Source organism: Athene noctua, chromosome 9 (genome assembly GCF_965140245.1).
Source record: "Athene noctua chromosome 9, bAthNoc1.hap1.1, whole genome shotgun sequence".
NCBI lineage: Eukaryota > Metazoa > Chordata > Aves > Strigiformes > Strigidae > Athene > Athene noctua.
The window spans coordinates 26,416,884-26,432,954 of NC_134045.1; the positions used below are offsets into that span (position 1 = coordinate 26,416,884).

Here is a 16,071-nt window from a genome sequence, read left to right on the forward strand (position 1 = left end):
CTAAGTGTTCTGTAACAGGGCAGCATTTCTCCACAAGTTCTTACCTTCATTTTCCATATTTCTTGACAGAAGAGGGAGCGACAGAACACATTGTTTGCCAGCAAATCCTTGACCGTTTGAAGCAAGCAAGACAACCTCTTCTGGCATCACCCCAGAAACGAAGCAGAAATAATTTATTTTGTAAATAACAAAACAATGTTTTGCTTTTCCCTGTTTACTGCATTTTAAAGGCTTGAATGGTGGAGAGAATTCATGGGAGAGGCCCAGACTTTTCACCTTAAGGCTGAACTAAAGGCAGCCATGCTGACAGCAGCAACACCTGACAGCACCTCAGGGGTGACCCGGCTGTCACCGTTCCCCACTACACCCCAAACTGAGACCATCAATAAAGATGGGATCATGGATCAAAGAGACCAAGCACTTCAGCAACAGACAAAAAAAACTTCATTTCCAAGCTGTCAAAACCAGCCGCTTTGCTGTATGGGAGAGGAATGCCTCTGTGAGCATATCGGACACTTACATGAATAAACATTCGCTCAGGTCCTACGTGTTTGGGTGACTTTATCAGAACTGATAAAACTGGTTTTAAAGTCAAACTTAACATGACTGTTTTCTTGATAAACTCAATGTAAACCTTCTCCCTTACTCTCTGGTCCAAGTTCAGCAGTGGGACTTGAGAGGGGCTTGCAGAAGCCTGGCAGATCCGCTCAATGTTGGTAACAGCACTTCTGGCTGCCAAGATTGCTGTGGGTACACCCAGTCTTGAGGACTGTTCCTGCAGAACAGAGACTAAAAAAAAAAAAAAAAGCAGAAAGTTGACAGCATGGGAGAAAAAAGGGTTTGAACATATGACTATGAAGACAGAAGGCCCAAGTCCTCCTGCATGGATATCATTTGTTGCAAATCCTTTTCATTTCCATGTATCATTCCTTTACTGTACATAAAAGACAGGGGCAGAACAAACAGGGGCAGAGGTGGAATATCCCTGCTAAGCAGACTTTTGTATTTTAGTCTTGTGGGCCTCACAGTAACACTTTCAAATAATCAAAATACTCAACAATCAGACCTTGCCAGGGGTGTCATCACCAGACAAGTGAGAAACAAGTAGCTGGATGGGATGAAAAGAAAACTGGGATTGCATTTTACAGACAAAGATTCAGTACATGAGGAAAAGTTCTTTCCCATGTCTGTCTCCAATAGCTACTCTTTCACTCACCTATAAATGATTCTGACGATGCTTCCTGGTGCTCTGTGCCATCCTGTCCAGCTGGCTTGACTGAATTTTCCACCTGGCAGCCAAACAAAAACAGAACAGTCTGAGATGTCTCTTACACAGATTTACAAACCTACTCCTTCTAAAGCATGCTGAGCAGCCCTGGCATTCCTGGGGGCTGGAGAAACAAACGCAAAAATCAACACCAAGCGCCACATGGTCATGATAAACCAGAGGTTTCAGGGCACTTCACAAGAGACATAAGTACAGTTATTTTCATTTTATGCAGAGAAAAGATGATGCGGGTCAAAGTTACTTGTCTCCAGTCAGGTATTATAGATCAGCAGCACCAGGAACAGAAGTCTTTCAAGTCCCTTCTGCCAAGCCACGCTGCCATGAATATTTGATGAATTGTGTCAAAATGTTGGATCCTTTTCTAGTTAAATCCCCTTTTTTTCTTTTTAGAAAGACAAATATTCTGTACAGAAAGAAACGCTCTTGTAGCTGAACTGTAGGAAGTATCTGAATTGTCTATTCAAGTTATCAAAATCAAAAGTTTTCTCCAGCATGTGAGGAGAAGGTAGAACGTGGCCAAGTCAGAACGTTGGCTCAAGCGTCTATATAGGCAAATGACCCAGGTTTTCATAAAGACAGTCATTAGTCAGAAATGGTTGGCAATTCAGAGAAAACCCAAGAGTCTCTCCTGATTTGATTTTCCTACATTCACAAGAAGCCAGTTCTGACCCCAAGAAAAAGGTGCTGGATTTCCCTTTGTCCTAAATCCAAACCATGCTTAACCATTTTTAGTCTGTAATAATAAAGCATAGAGGAATAAAGGGAGGGGAAAAAAAAAAAAAAGCTCATTTCTGCAACATAGACCTCTAAACTTCAGCTTACTCCTCCAGGGCCATTTTTTCTTTCCACATATTATGAAAACTGTGTTCCCAGGACATTCATTCCCTAGTTGCTCTAGGAGGGACCCTCGTGGATCCCACCTCCAGCAATCCCTAGCCTGACCACTACCCCCAGCTGCCCACTCCTACCTCCAGGAGGAGGTCATTCAGGTTCTGATGGCGATCCAGAAGGCGCAGAGCTGCTTCCTGGAGCTCTGCTCCACTCCCAAAGGCTTTTTTTCGTTTCCTGGCTCTCCCTGCTGAGAAGTTTAGATTTCTTTTAGAACCACAGCTTGCACCGACAGCCCCCCAAGGACACCTCCCAGTCAGCACACCCCGCTGACAGGGCAAAGGCAGCCCCAGCCAGACCCTCATTAGCCGGCAGCATGGCGGGAGCAGCACAGGATGTTTCGGTATGGTTTGCTCTGCTAACAAACCCCCACAGCCTTCAGCACGAGCAGCCCACTGTCAGCCATCAGCCTCCAAAGGCCCTTGGCCCAAAGCAACCCAAGTGCTTGGCCCCTTGGCCCCAACCCTTGGCCCCAACCAACCCTGACACCCCCACCCCGGGACAGGAGCTGCGGCAGGGAGACAGGAAGGCCACCAGACTTTGGGAGAGGGCTCCTGGGAGGAGCAGGGGCAGCGGGGCTGAGGAGGAGCTGAGGGGAGAGGCTGAGGCGAGGCGCTGCCAGGAGCTCAGAGCACCACACAGGCCGGAGGAGGGGGTGTATGAGGGCAGAGAGGGGACATTCACCCCTCCCTCCCACGCCGCTGTCCCTAAAGGAGGCGCCAAGCCAAGAGCTCACTAGAAGAGCCCCGGCGCCGCCTCAGCCCGGACCTACCCAGCAGGTCCCGCCACGTCCGCCCGCCCGGGCCCGCCATGACGGCGGCGCCCGCCCCCTTCCCGCCAAACAAACCCGCCCGCCCTGCGCCGCCATTGGCTGCCCGTCGGGGGACGCCGCCCCCGCCCATTGGCTGGGAGCGCGGCGTGGTCCCGCCCACCTTTCCGCCATCTTGGTAGTGGCGGCGGCGGAGGCTGCCATGTTGGGGAGGGCGGTCGGGGTAGGGGGGGCAGAGTGTTGTGTCAGGCAGTGGGGCGGCATGGGTGAGGTGAGATGTGGGGGGACGCGCTGGGGTAGGGCAGGGAAGGAGGGAAATGCGCTCTGCAGAGGCAGTGTGTGTGGGACAGCCGTGGGTGGCTCAGGCCGCAGCCAAAACATGGCCGCCTGGAGAAGGGCTTTCCCCTGACAGGCCCTGAGGGGAAGCTGCCCGCTTCGGCCTGGCTGTGGGGGGCTCAGCACAGCGGGGACAGACACCTCCACAGACCAGCCGGACCAGGGCTGTGAGGGCTGGCGGTGGCCGTCCCCCAGACATCCACGGTCTCTCAGGCCTCTTCCCAGAGCAGTGTCCTTGGGACCAGCTCCCACCCCTGGCCACGGCCTCCTTGCAGACAGTTCTTGCAGTGAAACAGGCCCCTTGTAGCCCTTCTTCCCTGGGGGGTGAGGGTGCTTCATGCCCCTTGTACCACCCCAGGAAGGGGACAAGAGGAGGCTGGAAGGGGAGAAATCACCAGCCCCACACAGCCCAGTATTGCTGGGGGCAATAAAGGTTTCGGAAGGAGCAGTATGAAGCTGCCACAGGGATTTTCCTCGATTGCGTCTCATCTGATCGTTCCTGGAGACAAACCGCTGCGGGTTAGCCACCGTCAGCATGTCCTGCAGAGGGTTCAGGGCAGGAGGTGGCAATTCATGGCCAGCAGGATGACAGCACAGGGGTAGGTGGACAACCCTGGGTATTCGGGAGGCTTCCTTCTGTTAGCAGGCATTGAAAACGCTGTGCTGGAATTGACTGTGGGATGTTTTTATTGCAGTGCTGGCCCTGGGAGCGGGTGAGTCAGCAGCACTCACTGCTGAGAACTGGAGAAAACCCTTCCCGGCAGCGCTGGCGAGAGGTGAGGCTCCGGGTCTGGCACTGACTGTGCTGGGGAGGCTGCGGAAAGTCACCACAGCACCGAATCTCAGTTTGGAGACCGCAAGTGAAACCCTTTCTAGAATCACATTTATGAATCGCTTTAAACCCCCGATGTTGTTGTCAAGCTTGTGGGAGCGCCAGGTTTTGGAAGGGCACATCAAAAGAGGGAATGTTTGTCCCTTCTTGGGTGGCTTGTGAGCTCTGGCACTGGCTGAGGAGCTGGAGGAGCTCTGAGCTGGCAACGCATATCAAAACCTGCCCTGCAGCAACCCTGCCAGGGGGAACGTCTGGGGGGGGGGGGGGTTTGCATATAGTGGGGAATGGAGGACACGGTGACAGCTGAGGGAGCGAGGACACAGGTGGGAGCATGCCTGTGGGATGTGGGACCTCCGTGTTTGTCCCTGGGAAGCCACAACCAGGAGGAACAGGCAGCGAGGGGAGTGGGAGTGCTGAGTCAGAGTGGAGGTCGGGACTGAGGGATTGAGGAGAGCCCGGGACTGAGGTTAGAGCCAGTAATTAACGTGATTAAGAAGCTGGAAGGACTCACTTGCAATAGAATGAAATATTTGCAATGGGAAGGGAAGAGAAGCGCCTGCCTCCAAACAGCATGGAGATAAGCAGGGGAGAAGAAAAGGAATTATTTAGCAAGGGACAAAGAGCTAAAGAGGAGAGCGTGGGACGGGGCAGGGAGGGTAATTTTGCCTGGAGGTGAGAGGAAATCACCTCGTCTGTGAGCTCTGAGGTGGGTCCCCGTGTCCCGTGTGTTGCAGAGCCCCAGTCTGCGCAGGCTCTCGCTGCAGGCCAGGGACGCTGTCACCCATGGGTGGCAGTGGAACAGTAAATGTCTCTGTTACCAATACTGCTGGCAGGTCTCTGCGGCCTCGCTGCCATACTGGCCTCACTATAATCCGTCAGTGCGTTATCTGTGAGGTATGCTGAGCTAATACAGTCTGCACAGAGAATTGATTTTAATTAAAATATTAATGAAGAAGACTCTAGAAAGGAAACGGAGCTTTAGCAAATGCTCTGTGATTCAGTCTCTCTGCCTCTCCAGCCCCTCAGCCTCTGCAGTGCCTTGCGCCCCTCCTGCAGCAGAGCAGGTCTGGCAGAGCTCGGCTTTGCTGGGCAGCAGGACTGGGTATGGCTGCGCCAAGGGCAGGATCCAGCCCTGTGGCAGTAACGCGGGACTAGCAGCAGGAAAGCCTGCAGTCTCGCTCTCCTTGTTCAGAGAAAGGCTTGGCCTGGCTGTTCACCCCTGCACAAGAGCGTGAAACCCCAGAGACCTTTGCAATAAAACTGACTCCACACGGCAGACAGCTTTGCAGAATCCAGCCTGATCTCTCAAGCATGGTACCCGTGAGCTGCGCTGACCTGTCAGGAACGGGCTCGTCCATGTCCCGGGTCCTCCGCGGTTGTAGCTGAGGACAGAGCTGGCCACCCCGCTCACAAACCCCACAGCTCTCATCAGGAGTAGGGGGGTCAGGGCGCTTGTGCTCCTCCACAGGGATCATCCGGCACAACTGGCCCCGGCAGCCCACCCGACCTGGAGTTTGGGTTTTAGGGGTGCTCCAGAAGTTTATTCATGCAGAGGAGAGAATGGGGAGCTCTTGAGGTGCCTGTGCCCCAGGAGCCGGGTGCCTCCTGACTGACGTCGATGCCGCAGACCCACTCCTGCCCCAGAGTGGGGTGTAGAGCAGCAGTGGCAAACACAGCAGGGTAGGGCTTGGCGGCCCCCTTGGGGGGACCCAAGTGCCAGTCTCAGGGCGGGGGTTTGATTGTCTCAGGGCTGGCTGGGGCATTTTGGGGAACCAGAAAATCTAGGAGCAGCGAGTAGCCTGTTACACCAGGCACAGTCAGGGACTCACCTCCAGTTTGACCAGAGAATTAAAACCAGGGGGAAACCGTCACGGTGATGGCCAAACCGATGAGAAACCCTCCGAGGGGGCGTGGGGAGGTGCTGCTGGGAGCTCGGTGTCAGTGCCGGGGGACAGGGGCTGTGCTCCAGGCGGTGACACTGGGAAATTCCTCCAACTCCGGCCCCATCCAAGGCCAGGACACAGCGCGTAGCCAGAGCGAGCCCCCTCGTGAAACGCTCTCTCCTTCCACGCCCCCCTGTTTATTGCAGCATGTAAGGGAAATGGGATGGGTGCATCCAACCCCGCGGGTGCTCTGTGCGCTCCGTTCGGGTTCCTGTGGCTTTTTAAGGAAATTTTTTTGCATAAGAGGATGAAACCCATGGGAATGGATTAACGAACCCGGTGCACATGCAGCCCTGGTGCTGGCTGCTGGGGAAGGGCCCGTCTCCCTGGGGCATGTCCTGCTGCGATGCTGAGGGTGACAGAGCACTGGGAAATCTAACCTTCCCGTAGCGCAACCATTTCTCAACCCGTTCATTTTTTTTCCCCAATTTCTTTCATTTTTAATTGTATTTCCCCTACGCACACACACGCTTGGCTTTTGTTTGATTTTTTTCCAAGACAGAAGCTTTTAATTACATCTTGATTTCATATTAATTACAGTTTTACCCAAAGCAAAGGGCTTTGTGCTTTATAATTCAAATCCATTCCCATTAATCCTGCAGGTTGGGTGATCGCCGCGCGTCCTTCCCGCTCCTCTCCCCGACGGTGCCGCCCTGGCTGTGTCCGCAGGCGCTGGCAGGTGTGTGCGGCGCAGGAAACCCGGCAGCCAGCCCCGCTGCGCCGAGCAGCACGTGCAGCTTTCCTCCCTCTAAAGTCGCTTCCCGAGCAGGGCTCCGGAGCCGGCCGATTACAGGGTAAATATCGCATTCAAATCTCACTCGGTGGTGTGGAAAGCCAGACCCAGGCGTCAGCGTCGCAGCTGAGAGCGGCTCCGGGGGGACGGAGCCGTGTGGCTTTCTTGCGGCGTGCAGATCCGGATGGGGCTGAGGCCGGCACCGTGCTCCTGACCCCCTGCGCCACGCTGCCGCCCCGGCGATGGTGCATCTGAGTAATCCCAGAGATACACGGACACTTCGAATCACCCGAATCCATCCTCCCCCTTCCCAGACGCCAGGGCACAGCGCAGGGCCGCGTTTCCCAGCTGTCAGACTCTTCTCCTGTTTCCTTCCCCAAGGACGGAGCTGGTGCTGCTCGGGGATGAGCGTTGGAGGGCATTTCTCCCCCGCGGCGCTGCAGGCACCATCTCGGACTCTTTGCTGGAGGTGTCCGGCCCCGGGGCAGCGGTTTGGCCGTGTGGGATTGACGAGCATCCGTGTGCCGGCTCCGTCCCTCTCCCAGCCCTACCCGCGCGGCTCTGGGATTATTCCCAGTTTATGCTCATGGGCTAATGGAGCTGAGATGGGGTTTTATGCTCCTTCCATCATGGAAATGGGAAGATCATCATGACAAGAGCTTTAATTAGCTCCATCTGACCTTTCGCAGCAGGCCGGCCAGCTTTCCTGCTCTGCCGAGACCATCCCTCCGGGGCAGCTGCGGGACGTTGTCCCCCCACACCCTGTTCCCGCGGGACCTGGTCTCCCTGGAGCCTCCAGCTCCTCACCCCGGCACCTTCAGCCGGCTTCTGCCGCTCCCGGCCGTGCCCAAACTGTCTCCAGCACCCGGAGCCTTTCTCCTTCCCTCCCTCCCGGGGTTTTGTTGTCCCAGCCTGGCCCCTTCCCTCCGCCAGTTCCCCAGGTGCCCCCCGAGGCCTTCGTGTCCCCACACCCTCCTGCCCCACGCGTGGCACGTGGCTTCCGTGGGCACTTCATGCCCCCGGGCTGGGGCCGACCCGTGGCCCGTGGCCACCTCCCCGGGAGCAGGAGCCATAGTCCCTTGAGGGGGGGGGTAGGGGGGTCCCCCAGCAGTGCCCCGCACCCTGAACTCCCCACGGGCACCACATCCTGCATCCCATCACGTGCGCCACACCCACACCCTGGGAGCACCCACACCCTGCACCCAGCCCTGCACCCTGACCCTGCGCCCTGCCAGCCTGGGCGGGCTGTGCCGAGCTGTGCCGAGCTGTGCCGAGCTGTGTTGTAACAAGCTGTGCTGACCCGTGCCGTGCTGTACTGAGTTGCACCGAGCCGTGCCGAGCTGTGCTGTGCCTTACCGAGCCGTGCCGAGCTGTGCTGTGCCTTACCGAGCCGTGCCGAGCTGTGCTGTGCCTTACCGAGCCGTACCGAGCTGTGCTGTGCCTTACCGAGCCGTACCGAGCTGTGCTGTGCCTTACCGAGCCGTGCCGAGCTGTGCTGTGCCTTACTGAGCCGTACCGAGCTGTGCTGTGCCTTACTGAGCCGTACCGAGCTGTGCTGTGCCTTACCAAGCTGTACCGAGCCATGCCGAGCTGTATCAAGCCAAACCGAGGCGTGCTGAGCTTTACCGAGCTTTACTGAGTCGAACCGAGCTGTGCTGAGCCTTACCGAGACGTATCAAGCCGTACCGAGCTGTTTCGAGCCGAACCGAGCCTTTTCGAGCCGTACCGAGCCTTATCGAGCTGTGCCAAGCCATACCGAGCCGTATCGAGCCGTTTCAAGCCGTACCGAGCCGTACCGAGCCGTGCCAAGCCGTGCCGAGCCTTACCGAGCCCCACCGAGCCGCCCCGCGCCTCACCGCGCCCCTCCTCGCCTCCGCGTCCCCTCCCGGTGTTCCCCGCCCCCGGCGGCGGCGGCGCAGGCGGGGCCGAACGGCGAGGCGGGCGGGGGGGGAGGCGGGGTCGGTCCTTACCCGCCGCCAGCCGCACCGCACCGCTCCCCCCCCCCTTCCCCTCCCCTCCCGCGGGGCCCCGCCCGCCCGGGCGGCGGCGGCGGCGGCGGCGGCGGCGGCGGCGGCGGCGCGCGGGGATGGGGCGATGGCGCGCGCGGGCGGCGGGGCCCCGGCGGAGCTGTCCCTGGAGGAGGTGCTGAAGTGCTACGAGCAGCCCTTGAACGAGGAGCAGGCCTGGGCCCTTTGCTTCCAGAGCTGCCGAGCCGCCGCCGCCCCCCCCGGGCCCCCCGCCGCCCCCCCGCTCCGCACCGCCGACATCCGCCTCCGAGCCGACGGCACCGTCCTTCTTCCCCCGCCGCCACCCGGTAAAGACGATCGTCGGCGACGGGACGGGGCGGGGGGTGTGGGGGGTGTGGGGGGGGTGGAGCAGGCAGCGCGGAGAGGGGGGGGGGAGAGACACGGACAGGGCGGGGGGGGTCGGGATTTACCGGCACCAGGACTGACTTAACGGAACCGGCAGGGGGCGCTGCGCCGCGCGGCCGGCCCCGGGACCGGGGAGGGATATCGGCGGGGGGGGGAGGGAGGGGGTACGCGGCCCTCAGAGGTCCCGGTGGGAGCGAACGGCCCCGGGAGAGAAGGAACGGCACCGGCAAGGGGGAGAGGGGGGAGGCACTGGCGCCGCTGGTACCGGTGAGCGGCGCGGCACCGGCTGCGGGAGGGCGGCACCGGAGAGACTGGGAGGATGGGCCGGAGGGACGGCACCGGTCCCGGCTCCGGGAAGGCGGCAGTGGCACCGGCGGGGATGGGGGCGAACCCCAAAGCCCGGCCCTGGCACAGCCGGGGCCCCCCGCTGGCACCGCGGCGGCCGGCACAGGTGATGGGCAGGTGACTCGGGGGTCCAGGGCCGGTGCGGCACCGGCACCGGCACGGGCAGGGCCCGTCGGGCTGAGCCGGTGAGGCTGGACGCGGGGCGTGGGGGTGTGCAGGCTGCCCGTGGGTGCAGGGTTCAGCGGGCTGGGCCCCCCCGCGGGGTTGCAGCACAGACACGGGCACACCCGCCGCACACGCCCGCACCCCGAGACCCCGCGGGGAGCCCCGGGTGTCACCCCCGGGCCGGCCCTCGCCCTCCCCCAGCCCCCCGGCAGCGGTGTCCTTGACCTTCGGACGCGCGGCCGTGCCCTCTCTGCGGGCGGCTGGCGCTGCCGGGAGGGCCCGCGGTGCTCACGGGCTGGCACTGGGCTCGGCCGGGTGCCAGCAGCCACGCGGGGCGGCTCGGCGGGACGGGGAGCACCCCTGCGCCTAATGACAGAGCGCGGCAGGCGGCGTCACCCGCCTCGCCCCGCGGGCAGGCCAGCGTGTCGGCCGTGGCCCCCGGTGCTCGGGGCTCCCGGGCGCGACGGCAGCTTCCCGGGGGGCTCCGGGCCGGGCAGGGCCGCTGCGGTGTCGCTGCCTGTCCTTGCCCGCAGCCGGGCAGGGATGCTGCAGTGTCACCGCGTGTCCTCGCTGCCGGTGGCCAGGCAGGGGACGCTGCCAGCGGCAAGGGGACGAGTGTGGAGGTGGGATGTGGGGAGCAGGGGGGCCGGGCCCGAGGGGCGGCTTTGTGCCCGGGGCAGGGCCACGCAGAGGTACGGCACGTGCCCGCAGCGGCGGGGCACGGCGCGGTCACACCGGCTCTGCCGGTCGCGCACGGGAGTGGCCTCACGCCCTTCCCTGAGCCACCACGGCCACTGTGCCAGAGGCTGGTGCCACCGCGACACCTCCTGCTCCCAAGTGCCTCCCGTGCCAGCCCGAGCCATCTCCCCACGGACAAATCCGGGCCCCTCACCATGATCCCCGCAGCTGGAAGGGCTCTGGGTGCCTCGCAGTGCCGCTGCAGGTGGTGGCACTGGCCTGGCACACGGCTCAGCAGCTCCACCCCGGCACGGGGCAGGATCCAGGCCCGGTGAGCTGGCAGCACCCGCCTGAGCCGCTCCAATTCCCCATCCGCTGGGATCGGCGGGAACTGTTGGGACCAGCCAGGCTCAGCCCCCCAGCCCAGCTCCCGCCGTGTTTGTCGAGCTGCGGTCAGCGGGAGGGGGGCTCCGGCCAGGCACCGGTTCCAGGGGTGGTGGTGACGGTGTCACAGGGGATGTGCTGCCACGTCCTTTTGCAGCCAGGGCAGAGCATCCCCGGGGGTGGCACTGCAGCAGGAGCTGGGGACTGTCTGGGGACATGACGGTGTGCAGCACCTGGGCACGTGGCTGACACACGGCTGCCGCTCGCTGCCGCATCGGGCGGCTAAATGGAGGGGTGACGGCTGGGCCGGGGGAGCAGCTGTGGCCGCTGTCGGGGACACGGAGCCGGGGAGCCCTGAGGCACTGCCCTCCTCCTGCTCCTCATCCCGTGGGCCATCTGGCTGCCGGGAGGGTCTGTGCTGCCCACGAGCATGTCCTGGGCTCGTGTGGGTGTGTTTGGGGGGGTGTGGGTGCCCATCTGCGCTGACTCTGCAGTGGAAAGCAGCATCGTCTGGTGGGCACAACCCGTCACCACAGCCCACACCGGGCACCCAGGCTGTGTCCCGTGGGTGATCTGTGGGTCCTGGCTGTCCCGCTGCCTGCCCGTGCCCACGCTGCCGGTGCCCACAGCCCAAAGGGGTGCAGGGGGCATTTCCCCGCTCCCAACTCCATCCAGCCCCAGGGGTGAGGGGGAAAGGGGTGATGCTGCTACCCTTGATGTGCCTCTGGGTCTGGCCGTGGGGCTGAGCAGTCGGTGGCCGTTTGGGCTCATTGCCCAGGGCCTGCTGTGCTTGGCTGGGCAAGGAAAGCAACGGAGGCTGCGCCACCATCTCGCAGCCGGCACCGCTTGATGCTGGGGTGCAACACACAGGTCCGGTCCCTGTTGTCCCCTGGAGCCGTGTCCTGGGACTAGCTCAGGGTGGGACTCGTTGGGGACAGGGGTCCCAGCTTGGGGTAGGAGCTGATGGGAACGGGACGGGACCCACTCAGAGCAGTCCCACGGCCGGGTCTGGGTGGGTGCAGCATCCCCAGGGCATGGGACAGGAGGTGACGCCGAGGGGGATGCCCAGCGTGGGGCCATGGGTGCCATCGGTGACTCTGTCCTCCTCCCCCCAGAGCTGCCCCCGCTGCTGACGCCCTCCGCTGAAGCCCAGGTACGTGGGGGCCGGACACCCGCCCGGCCCCGCTGCACCTTCCCGAGGACCTGCCCCATCCGCCATCGCACCCTGGCACAGGGGTGGGCACCGCCGCCCGCCCCCCTCACCCTGTGGTGATGGCGACGGGGTCCTGGGGTGCAGCAGGGGGGCGCAGGACCCAGCACCAAGGACCTGGGGGCCGGGGCGGGAAGCTGGTGCCGGCTGTGCACACCGAGGGGCTCCCCCCGTGGTGTAGCCCATGCCGGGGCCAACCGGGGCCCAGCTGGTGCCGTGTCCCCGCAGATGGTGCAGTCGTTGGGTTTTGCCATCTACCGGGCGCTGGACTGGGGGCTGGACGAGAACGAGGAGCGAGAGCTGAGCCCGCGGCTGGAGCAGCTCATCGACCTGATGACCAACAGCGACTCGGAGGACAGCGGCTGCGCCACGGCCGATGAGGGCTACGGGGGCCAGGAGGAGGAGGAGGAGGGGGGCGAGGGGCCGCTGCGCGCCGTGCGCACCTTTGGGCAGGCCATGCGATGCTGCGCCGCCCGCCTGGCCGACCCCGCCGAGGCCCAGGCGCACTACCAGGCCGTCTGCCGGGCGCTCTTCGCCGAGACCGTGGAGCTGAAAGCCTTCCTCGCCAAGATCCGCGATGCCAAGGAGGTGAGCATGGCCGGCACCGCTGCCCACCCGGGGAAACTGCCCGCGGGCCCAAAACACTGCAGAGAGTGCGGTGCTCCCCCCTGCCCGCCCTGAGCTGGTGAGGGTGGTTTGTAGTGGGGACGGGGGTTACTTTGGGGGTGCGTGTCCATGCTGCAGCCCCATGGCACGGCCCCGGCCGAACCCTAAGTGCCACTGGGTGCCGGAACGGGGTGACGGTGTCTCGTGCCGTGGCAGATGCTGCAGAAGCTGAAGGAGGATGAGGAGGCGGAGGAGCGGCCGGCGGCAGAGCTGGGCAGCCTGCGCAACACCGACTGGGTACGGCGGCGTGACTGGGCGCGGGGGCCGTGCCGGGGCGGTGCGGGGGGGCTGACACCCTCTGTCTGTCCCGCTCCCCAGGCCCGGCTGTGGGTGCAGCTGATGCGGGAGCTGCGGCACGGCGTGAAGCTGAAGAAGGTGCAGGAGAAGCAGTTCAACCCCCTGCCCACCGAGTACCAGCTCACCCCCTTCGAGATGCTCATGCAGGACATCCGCGCCCGCAACTACAAACTCCGCAAGGTCATGGTGAGTGCGGCCGGGCTGCCCCCGCACCGGCTCCACGCCCTGGTGCCGCATGCCCTGGCGCTGACGCTGCTCGCGGCCCCTCTGCCCTCTCCCAGGTGGACGGGGACATCCCGCCTCGGGTGAAGAAGGACGCCCACGAGCTCATCCTCGACTTCATCCGTTCCCGGCCCCCGCTGAAGCAGGTGAGTGCCGGCCCCAGGACGACTCTATGGCGTGGCAGTGCCCAGCCCAGGCTTGGGGGGTCCCATGGGTGCTGTGCCCACCTGGCTGGGCACCCCGAGGGGGGTCGGCCCTGAGCTGCAGCCGCTGCTTGAGGCCCCGTCCATGTGTCCCACAGGCGTCAGAGCGGCGGCTGCGGCCCCTGCCCCAGAAGCAGAGGACGCTCCATGAGAAGATCCTGGAGGAGATCAAGCAGGAGAGGAAGCTTCGGCCTGTGGAGACGCCGTACCGTGGCCAGAAAGGTACCGGTATCCCTCCGCGCCATGCTGGTGATGTGCCTGGCACCGTGGCGGGTCCCTGTCACACCGGGGCTGATCCCCATTGCCCTCTGCAGCGTACAGCTCCCTGCCCTGCATCCCCCACGCCTGCTCGGGCCGCCTGGCCTCCAGCTCCTGCCTCGAGCTCTCCCGGCCCCCAGCGAGCACCGCGCCGGCGCGCCCGCGGCCCCGCGTCCTGCTCAAGGCACCCACCCTGGCCGAGATGGAGGAGATGAACGTCTCCGAGGCAAGGGAGGGGACATGGGAGGTGCTGGGGGGACGAGGGGGTTCCTGGGGTGACGAGTGCCCATGGCCTTGCAGGAGGAGGACTCCCCAGGCACAGAGGTGCCGCTGAAGCGGGACCGCTCCTTCTCGGAGCAGGACCTGGCGCAGCTCCAGAGCCAGCTGGGGGGCGGCCAGGCTGCGCCCCAGGAGCCGGAGCCGCTGCAGCCCGAGCCCCGGCCCCGCTCAGGTACCTACTGGAGGTCCCCAGCCCTGTGCCACCCCCGTCCCCAGTGTGGTTGTGCCATGCCCTGCGGCAGGGGTGGCACCGGGCTGCGTGGCCTTGCCATGGGCTCCCTGTCCCTCTCCGCAGGCTCCGTCCCCGCCAGCTGCCACCCGCTGCCGGACAGCTCGGCACCGCCCCGGGCTGCCCTCGGTGCTGTGGAGGAGAGGCCAGAGGACGGCTCCGGCGCTGCCCCCGGCACCAGCTCCAAGCACCTCTGGCTGGTGAGTGCTGGGGGGGGCCTGGGGACATCGAGGCTGGGGACACTGAGGATGGAGACAGCATGTGACCATGACCAGGGGCACACACAGCCTGGCACGAGGGCACAAGGTAGCCACGGGGGTCCCTGTGGCCTCCACGCTCCCTCTGCACGGGATGTGGGGCTTGAGGCACGCCATGCTGCGTGCCCCCAGCCCTGCTGGGGATGCTCAGCCTGTGCCACGAGGCCCTGCCCGTGCGGAGACCCTCTGCCCAGGCTGGGGATGTTCTGCCCGTGCCAGGAGGCTCTGCCTACGGCACAGGGATGCTCCGGGCCATTCCTTGCGCCGCAGCCCTGTGGCTTAGTGGGCTGACGTCCCCCCTTGCCCGCAGGAATTCAGCCACCCCGTGGAGAGCCTGGCCCTCACCGTGGAGGAGATGATCAACGTGCGCAGGGTGCTGGTCAAGGCCGAGATGGAGAAGTTCCTGCAGAGCAAGGAGCTGTACAGCAGCCTGCGGAAGGGGAAGGTGGGAGCTGGGGCCGGAGGGGCCGAGCGCCACCCGCCCGGCCCCCGGCTCTCATCCCCCCTCTGCCCACAGGTCTGCTGCTGCTGCAGGGCCAAATTCCCCCTCTTCTCCTGGCCCGCCGCGTGTCTCTTCTGCAAGCGGTGAGCGCTGCGCCGTGCCGCGGGGCTGGGAGAGCGCCCGCCGTGGCCCCGCTCACCGGCCTCTCTCTGTCCCCAGGTCTGTCTGCAGCTCCTGCAGCCTGAAGGTAAGAGACCGGCTCCGCCCGGTGCCACCATGTCCCTGTCCCCGTCCCCGTCCCCGCCCTGACACCCGCACACCCGGCAGATGAAGATGCCTTCCAAGAAGCTGGCTCACATCCCCGTCTACGCGCTGGGCTTCGAGAGCCTCCCGGGCTCGCTGCTGGCCAAAGTCCTGCCGCTGCGGAGGAGAGAGACCTTCCAGTGAGTCCCGCAAGCCCTGAGCCTTCCTCCCCCAATCTCCTCCTCCTCCTCCTCCTGGGGCCGGGGCTGACGGGCTGCCCTGTGCCCCAGCTCGTTCCCAGGCACGTGCTGGCGCCGGGTGGAAGAGGAGTTCCCCCACATCTACGCCCAGGGCTCCGTCCTACGCGACATCTGCACCGACTGCGCCGGCTTCGTCACCGACGTCATCTGCTCCAGCCGGCGCAGCGTGGCCGTGCTCAACGCCGCGCCCCGCCGCGCCGCCAAGGCCCGCTCCCTCTACGGCGATTCCTGGCACAAGTGAAAGGCCCGGCAGGGGGGTGCCGGCCGCCCGGGCTAGCGGCCACCCGGATGTACATATATACATAGGATGTATACACACAGCCTCTATATTTATATACCTGACGGACCGGGGGGGGCGAGGCCTGGCGGCACAGCGGGGTGCCTGCTGTCCCCTCCAGCCCCCGCCACCGGCTGGCACGGCCCCCAGGGGGACGGATCCCGTCGTGGGGTGCCCGCAGCCACCAGTCTTTGCCCCCCTCACCCCGGCCCCGCTTCTGTGCCAAGCCCTGGCCGCGCCGGGGGGGCGCCGGCCATGCCGGGGTGCCCAGCGCCGCGGGCTGGCACGGCTGCTCTGTACACCCCCGCCCCGGCTAATAAACCCGCTGGGCTGCCCCTGGGGCGTGTGCCTGTTCCTGAGGGGGTGTGGGGGGCAGCCGGTGTGGAAGGCGGTTGGGGGGGGGGGTGAGAGGCCCCCCCGGGTTGGGGCTGGGTGTCCCACTGCCCCCCGCACTCCACCGTGGCCTCCTCGAGCGCGTACATCCCCCCCCCCCCC

General features: G+C 63.8%; 2 protein-coding genes across 4 annotated transcripts in view; one reads left to right on the top strand and one right to left on the bottom strand.

Annotated features, from left to right (window-relative positions):
- The window catches only part of FANCA (FA complementation group A), a 36,364-nt gene extending 33,376 nt beyond the window's left edge, over positions 1–2,988 (bottom strand). The window contains exons 1-5 of one of the 2 annotated variants that reach the window (XM_074913232.1): positions 2,949–2,988; positions 2,257–2,363; positions 1,217–1,289; positions 647–789; positions 45–140 (exon numbers count right to left, since the gene is read on the bottom strand). In XM_074913232.1, the coding sequence (XP_074769333.1) occupies positions 45–140; positions 647–789; positions 1,217–1,289; positions 2,257–2,363; positions 2,949–2,988 (459 nt within the window). Of the gene's footprint in view, positions 1–44; positions 141–646; positions 790–1,216; positions 1,290–2,256; positions 2,367–2,948 lie in introns of both variants that reach the window. The other variant, XM_074913231.1, reaches the window with a different exon arrangement.
- Positions 2,989–8,849: 5,861 nt separating this feature from the next.
- On the top strand, positions 8,850–15,905 carry SPIRE2 (spire type actin nucleation factor 2). 2 transcript variants are annotated; one of them, XM_074913003.1, is made up of 15 exons: positions 8,850–9,103; positions 10,864–10,878; positions 12,152–12,531; positions 12,766–12,846; positions 12,928–13,092; positions 13,188–13,274; positions 13,430–13,553; positions 13,646–13,815; positions 13,890–14,091; positions 14,164–14,297; positions 14,665–14,799; positions 14,872–14,939; positions 15,016–15,043; positions 15,124–15,239; positions 15,330–15,905. In XM_074913003.1, exons 1-15 carry the CDS (start codon positions 8,884–8,886, stop codon positions 15,538–15,540), a joined length of 2,136 nt encoding a protein of 711 aa, XP_074769104.1. In that variant the 5' UTR covers positions 8,850–8,883; the 3' UTR covers positions 15,541–15,905. The 2 variants fall into 2 exon arrangements, with proteins under 2 accessions (XP_074769104.1, XP_074769103.1); XM_074913002.1 differs by lacking the exon at positions 10,864–10,878 and adding an exon at positions 11,849–11,886 and having other exon boundaries at positions 12,172–12,531; positions 13,890–14,040.
- The last annotated feature ends 166 nt before the right edge of the window (positions 15,906–16,071 follow it).

Bases quoted from the DNA above. Each gene is read 5' to 3' on its own strand.
- SPIRE2 (XM_074913003.1), top strand. From the start codon at position 8,884: ATGGCGCGCGCGGGCGGCGGGGCCCCGGCGGAGCTGTCCCTGGAGGAG. The intron at 13,093-13,187 runs GTGAGTGCGGCC...GCCCTCTCCCAG, and splicing joins ACAAACTCCGCAAGGTCATG to GTGGACGGGGACATCCCGCC. The intron at 13,275-13,429 runs GTGAGTGCCGGC...TGTGTCCCACAG, and splicing joins CCCGGCCCCCGCTGAAGCAG to GCGTCAGAGCGGCGGCTGCG.